This window comes from Engraulis encrasicolus, chromosome 3 (assembly GCF_034702125.1).
Source record: "Engraulis encrasicolus isolate BLACKSEA-1 chromosome 3, IST_EnEncr_1.0, whole genome shotgun sequence".
Lineage (NCBI taxonomy): Eukaryota > Metazoa > Chordata > Actinopteri > Clupeiformes > Engraulidae > Engraulis > Engraulis encrasicolus.
The window spans coordinates 17401547-17409046 of record NC_085859.1 but is presented as its reverse complement, the minus strand read 5'-3'; the positions used below and the strand labels follow the sequence as shown (position 1 = coordinate 17409046).

General features: G+C 42.4%; 1 protein-coding gene across 4 annotated transcripts in view; it reads right to left on the bottom strand.

Annotated features, from left to right (window-relative positions):
- Nucleotides 1-7500, bottom strand: part of agtpbp1 (ATP/GTP binding carboxypeptidase 1) — a 96658-nt gene that overhangs the window by 59786 nt on the left and 29372 nt on the right. For all 4 annotated transcript variants that reach the window (XM_063194883.1, XM_063194884.1, XM_063194885.1 and 1 more), the window contains 2 exons: nucleotides 6948-7156; nucleotides 5590-5767 (listed from right to left, as the gene is read on the bottom strand). In XM_063194883.1, coding sequence (XP_063050953.1) covers nucleotides 5590-5767; nucleotides 6948-7156 — 387 coding nt within the window. The remainder of the gene's footprint in view (nucleotides 1-5589; nucleotides 5768-6947; nucleotides 7157-7500) is intronic.

The following is a 7500-nucleotide window of genomic DNA, read 5'->3' as shown; positions in this document are numbered from 1 at the left end:
GATAAAGATGACTTCAGCGCAGGATATCAGAAATAAACAAGACAGCGCAGATGGCTTTTAATTTTTAACATGGCCACATTATGCGTCAATACGCCAATGCGTATTAGGCTATTTATCATGAAACCTCAAATCGGAAGTAGCCTTATCTTGTACCCAGCACTTTTCAAACCTTACTCGGGTTTATGGTAATTGTCCGGGCCAGCACTTTTGAAATCAAACGGACGCCCTTGCCTGCATGACATGTCATTTGCATGATAAGAGCACGGACGATCATGGACATACGATGGTACACACATAGCCACACACGCACACAACACGGTTCAGTTCAACGTTTATTGACCAGCAAGCGAGCAGCGCAGTACCAGCTGATTTGCTCTGGAATCTCGAAAACTGACTTTTCTTGGGAAAAATGTTGCAAGAACATTGAACTCATTTAGTAGGCCTATCATTGTGCCAAGCGTGTGTCGCAATATTGTACTGGGGATATGTGTTGGGGAGGGCATTAACATTAGGCCTATGACAAAAACATTATCGGGGAGGATTGAGGATAAATCTTACACGTTTCCTTATTAATGGAAAATTAATTCCATGCTAATTCCAAGTATTCAAGAACCTAAACAATATGTAATTGCTCCACAGTTCAAGGGTTAGGCTATGGATATTGACACCTTTCCTCCGCGATCGCGGATAGCCCCCACCTTTGCGCTTCTCATCTGGCTGTCACGATATGGAACGGGAAGAGACAGTTCAAGACAAGCGGCATGACTGCAATTGTCAATACAGTAGCCTAAAAAACTGTTAACTGTTCAGCGGTGTGTAGTCAAATTATCACAGCGGTGGTAGATGATTTTATGAAGACCTGGAGGACAAAAACCAACAGACACAATTGCTGAGTGTGTATGCAGTATTTGTAACGAATGATTCTCCTGCCAGCGTTGGACTACAGAATAACCCATTTACATGTTGAATGTTGAGAGGAGGCATTTTGAAAAGTCGAAGACCTATTCACGAGGATATCATAGCTACCTTTCCTTGTCAATGTCCCATGCACTACAAAATATTCCAGAACCTCATCTGCGAAAGCTTTTTTTTAATGTGGTACACTTCAAGCTTCACAAAACTTAAACTTAAAATTGATTGATCCATTATTTAGAATGGCATAAATATATACAGTATACCCACTTCAAAAATGCGAGAATATACAGTATACCCACTTCAAAAAAGTAGACTACACCTAGACTACAAATATTTTCCTACGGGGCGAATAACACCCCCAATGCCGAAGGAGGAGGGCTGTTATTCCGCTTCGAAGGAAATATATTTTCCGTAGTCACGTGTGGACAATACATTATCCCGCTTATGCCGCCTTTACCAACATTAGAAAGCATACATAGTAAACCAGTGGTTTATAGTAACATGTTTATTGCCATTTTATAGCGTGCGCAAAGAAAGATAGTTCGTGGAACGCTCATAATTTAAAAAGAAAGGAGTAGCACACTGGAGCTGAATGCAGAATCAAAAACTGTATTAAACAAAGCCGAAAAAAGTAAATGAAACCGACAGACAGGGGACAAGCGTTTCGGTCAGCCCATCATCTTCCTTTTCTTCCTTTTCATGCTGCTCTTGGAATTACGCACCGAGCACGCTCAAGATATTACATTGGCGCGGACGCCACCCCACCATTACGCGCATAATTTTAAAAGGTTAACAAGCAACAGAGTTTGGCTACTTTCTAACTTGTTACAGCCACATTGCGCTTCAAACTGTTTGCAGGCTGCCTCGTTCACTGCGCGATATCTACTAAACTCGGGTTCATAACAGGATCATTTAGAAATGAACTATCTGATCTGCGACAGTATTCCAGGCTACTTCACCCTTAAGGAAACTATCAAGGAACTCCTCACTTGTTACTCACATACTAATGTTAATAAAATATGTCACGACAGCGGCCGGCGGACAGTGACAGTTTGCTGTCTTGAAATAACAACATTCGGACAATAGTGTAGACTTGTGCGCTACACGCTGGGGTGGGGCAGGGCTGCTGTAGGTATCCATTGCGCGCGGCCGGTAGCTTTGGGAACTGTGTATAAGTTGCATTTGGGTAGGCTATTGCGCGTGTTATAGTTGATTAAGTAATTGACGAGCCAACGTCCGGCAGCAGTGGCTGAGTGTGTAACTTAACTTAACTTAACTTTTGTAGGCTACTATCGTCCGAGTGTCTCCAGATTGTGATTATTTATTCATTTATTCAAAGAAGATAGCAGTTTACAGACGCTGCTGGTTGCATAGATATTGTGGTGGTTTTCCCTCCTAATTGTATTTTATGAAATTGTAAAAATAAAACTACCATAACCTTTACTCCCGTTGTCTGTCGTTCCTGAATCGTGGTCTAAATTTCACCTCTTACAATAGTGTCCAGTCCAGTGAATGATCCTGCATCCATGGCTAATTGGATAAAGCATACTAAGTGGATTTATCACATGTGAAACGAGAAGGCAGAAAGTGCAATTAGTTAATAAATGAAACAGTGTACACGTCAGTGCTGGTAAAAAAAAGAGTTTTAATGACTTGCACAAAGTTGATGCTCGTTTGGTGAACTTCAAAACCTGCGCTGTATTCAATAAAAGCTGGGCATAACGCACATAAAGGACTGAAAATGAAAATACCCCTATATGTGGTACATATTCTATGTTGTAGCCTACTTCAGTTGTTGGTACCCAGACTTGCATTTTGTCGAGTAATGTCCATTTGAACCTCACGTGAAAGTAACGGGGATTGTGCTGCATTTGGTGGATGGAGCTGATATTACGCACATAATTCTACTGAATAAACATCCAACTGCGACCCAAACGGTAACTTGTCGTGGTAGTCTATGTCGAATATGCCTTAATTTGGCTGTTTGCTATTCGCCTCTGGCATCATCCGAGCATGTGTAGTGCGAGACGCCATTATGACCGTTGCGCGTAAATATTTGCAAGACGATGGGGCCGTCAAACACAGTAGGCTATGGATACTTATTTAACGACTTTAATGAAGATGTCATGTAGACTGTTTGACGGCCCCTTCCATAGGACAGCATCCATCCATCTATCCATCCCTTCCTCATCTTTACGCGCAACGGTAATAATAGCCATTACTTTTCTTGTAGACGTTGCGCATAATATTTTATTCATTATCGACTTATTTCAAGCAGCATTCCACTGTCCACTCTGCGTGGCCCTGTTGAAAACATGCATGGTTGCCACCACTTAAAAAGGTGCTTGGAGAGGAGGCAAAACTGGTACAATTTAGGCTGCATTAAAGCATACACGTTAGCTTTCACGTTGTGCGATGGATGGAGAAGTTTGGAATCGCTCCCTCTCTCTCCCTCTCTCGCTCACACACACACGCGCGACATAATTCTCTGCACTCTTTGCAAGACTCTACTGTCACTTGACTCGTCTTATTGGATACCAGCCAAAATTGTAAGCTAGATAGCCAATAGTTTCGATTGTGCTGCTTGGACTGGAGGTATTTAAACTGCTAAAATGTAGGCTGCATTAAAGCATCCGCACGTTTGTGCGATGGGTGGAGACAACTTGGGAATCGCTGTAAGTTAGAGATTTTTTTAAAACATAGGCTGGCAAGATGTAAATGACCTGCACTGCTTGAAAAAGACGATCGACTATGTGCCCCAGGCATCTTAAATACTAAAAACTAATAGGCGGATGGCGGGTGGATTCGGTTTTGGAAATTGGAGAAAAAACATTAGGGCGGGTGGATAGCAGGTGGATTAGAAATTCTAAGAAGCGGTTGCGGATGAAATAATACATCCACCGCGCACCTCTAGGCCTACTCCACACGTAGGTATATTCCAGACCTACAGAAGACGGTAGCTAGAAGCGTTCATCTAAAAAGTTACCGGAAAGTCAGAAAACTCGCTGCATGACAACCAAATGTGCTCAGTAGACGCACGCTGCCCTGATTCAAAGCGATTCCCGCCTCTTTGCCCGCAGCTGGGGCTAGGGCCTACTCAAATACTGTTCCAGAAATGTAAGGAGTAGAAAGTAACATAGGCCTACAGATATTTGTCAAAAATGTAACGGAGTAAAGTAACGGCGTAAAAGTGAAAAAAAAGCTTCTCAAATATTGTTCCAGAAATGTAAGGAGTAGAAAGTAACCTAGATAATTGTCAAAAAATGTAACGGCATAAACGTAAAAAACCGACAACATACCAGTTAAAATGAGTAGGCCTAAGTACATTTTATTTATGAAGCACATCTGAAAACAGCAAAAAAAAAAAACATTTGATTTACATACTAGATTACTATAGGCCTACTAGATACATAGAGAGAGAGAGAGAGAACGCGCTCCTATGCAGTGTTAATATAGCGATTTCACTTCTCTCTCTCTTAGTGTTTTTGTTTTTGTTTTACTGTAGCCATGGACTTAACACGGGTGCAGGGGTTCTATAATGTTTTCCGACACTGTTATTTTTTCTGCCTCATGCGCGAACTATTTATTGTCATTCAGTTTGTGCCGTTATTAGGCCTAGGCCTATATGAATCGCGGGTAAATCAGTTATATATTAGTTATATAGGCCTATTTAGACTTCGAACAAAAGAAATAGGCCTAGGACACACGGGAATAATAGGATATAAAATAGGCAGCCTGACTGGATCGATGGACGATTTCCAACAATAAAAGACAGGATATGAAACAAAATAGGCAGCTTATTCAATTAATAAAACTATAGCCCAAGAACATTGCCTCGCCGGGCAGGGAGAGAGAGAGAGAGAGAGAGAGAGAGAGAGAGAGAGAGAGAGAGAGAGAGAGAGAGAGAGAGAGCGGTCCAGTGTTAATGTAACGATTTAACTTCTCTCTCTCTCTCTTTACTGTAGCCATGGACTTAACACAGGTGCATGGGTTCTGTAATGTTTTCAACACTGTTATATGCATAGTGCTCTGGCTCATGCGCGAACTTTGTTGTGTGTAAGGCAGACAGCATTCTCTTGTTGCTGGTGCTTCGCATCTAAAAAGTTACCGCCCAAGAACATTGCCTCGCCGGGCAGAGAGAGAGAGAGAGAGAGAGAGAGAGAGAGAGAGAGAGAGAGAGCGCTCCTATGCAGTGTTAACGATTTAACTTCTCTCTCTCTCTCTTTACTGTAGCCATGGACTTAATCGTAAAAACAACAACAACATAGCCTACCAGTAAAAACGAGTAGCCTAAGTACATTTTATTTATAGATTTACATGTTTAAATCAACAAAAAACAAATAGGCTATTTAAAATAGGCTAGACAAAACCGTTCAAATGAACATATTTAAATAGACAAAACCGTTAAAATGAGCATGAAAAAAAGCTGATTCTAAGAAAACCCATTAAAATGAGCATTAAAAAATCTGATTTACATTTCTAATATAGGCAGACTGAAGGGACCTTTAGTTGAAACCTAAGGATCTTTAGTTCAATTTTAAGGACCTTTCGTTGGCTTTTGCGGTAGACGGACCATCCTCGACTAAAGATCCCCAGCCTTATACTAATGGTCCAACGTTTTGTTCGAATGGTCCCCTCTCACCAATTCATTCGACGAAAAGACCTGATACGCACCCCCGGGTGGCTGGTTGTACATCTGCTCCACGGGGCCCCCTGCTGGCACGTGGGGGAGGGCGTACTGGTAGGCGCTCTTGATGGTGGGCAGCGGCAGGCGGTTCTTGGGGAAGCACTTCCTCATGATCAGGCTGGAGGTGTTGACAATAGAGTCTAGTGTCCGCACTGGCAGGCACTCCTGGACAAGCATGGCAACCAGATAGAAAATACAGACAAGACAAGACAAGACATGTTAGTTTAGTGTCCATTGTAGCCCCTTAATGCACGCCGTACCTCCAGTGGCACGCTGTAATAGTCATTAAAATGTAACTACCATAGCACTACAATACTATGACACAACACAGGCCCTTTAGTGATGCACCACAACTTGGTCATTACCATACTGGTAACAACAAATTTATAAAGCCGCGTCTTAAGGGGTTAAAGCCACAGCTTTCAGTAATGAAGGATGCAGGACATGACGGAATTTAGGTGGATATGCAAACCTGCTGAACATTTTTTTTTTCTTTTTACAAAACTGATGAAAAAAATGATTATAAATATTTACTTCTAAGTGAAGTTTGTGCGGAACAACCACGCATCGCATTCAGAAAAACGCGCTCACTGAGAGATCAACTTGTGCATACATCACCCAGCCCTCCTAAACAGCTAAGCTGGCTGACAGCACCCCCTCAAGGATTCTACCGATATGGTCGGTGCACCCACTGCTCAAAATCGAGTGACACCAAACAGTTCTCCCACCCGCATACTGGCAAAAAGTTTAAAATCAACTCATTCATTAACTGCAATACCACCCATGTCATTTACATCCTAAAATGCTCTTGTGGACTCATATACGTGGGACAGACCAAACGAGCGCTGAAAGTCAGAATTGCTGAGCACAAGGCTGCCATAAGAAATAAGAACTTGGACTATGCTATAGCGCACCACTATGCAAAAATTAAATATGATATATTCTGTATGGTCTCTCTCGGTGGATGTGTTGTATAGATAATTAAATATTATATATTCTTTATGGTCTTTTACGGTAGATGTGTTGTATAGATAATTAAATATTCTATATTCTGTCTGGTCTCTTACGGTAGATGTGTTGTATAGTATCCGCATGCCGTCGGCGTCTATAAAGGCCTTCCTGCCCAGCTTGATAATTAAATATTATATATTCTAGATCTTGTATAGATAATTAAATATTATATATGCGATGTAGATGGTCTCTTACGGTAGATGTGTTGTATAGTATCCGCATGCCGTCGGCGTCTATAAAGGCCTTCCTGCCCAGCTTGATAATTAAATATTATATATTCTAGATCTTGTATAGATAATTAAATATTATATATGCGATGTAGATGGTCTCTTACGGTAGATGTGTTGTAGAGTATCCGCATGCCGTCGGCGTCGATGAAGGCCTTCCTGCCGAGCCTGCTGTTGGTGACGTTCTTGAGGCAGGCCAGGATGCTCTTGCGGATCAGCGTGTGGCGGTGGCGCGTGTCGTTGCGGTGCCAGTCCTGGTAGATGGCCAGCAGAGACCACACCTGGGCACGCTCCACCGCACGCCGCGCATTCATCTCTACACACACACACACACACACACACACACACACACACACACACACACACACACACACACACACACACACACACACACACACACACACACACACACACACACACACCATATCATACACACACATGGACGCAGGATGCAGTCACGCAGGCAGACAGACACACACACACACACACACATGCACACACACACACAGTTACACATTTATACACACATGCACGCACACACACACACACACACACACCCACACCAACACAGACACACACACACAGCAAGAGAGAGAAAGATATACAGCATGTGTGAAACGCTTACTTGAATCATTGAGGAAGATGCTGATCTATTTATAA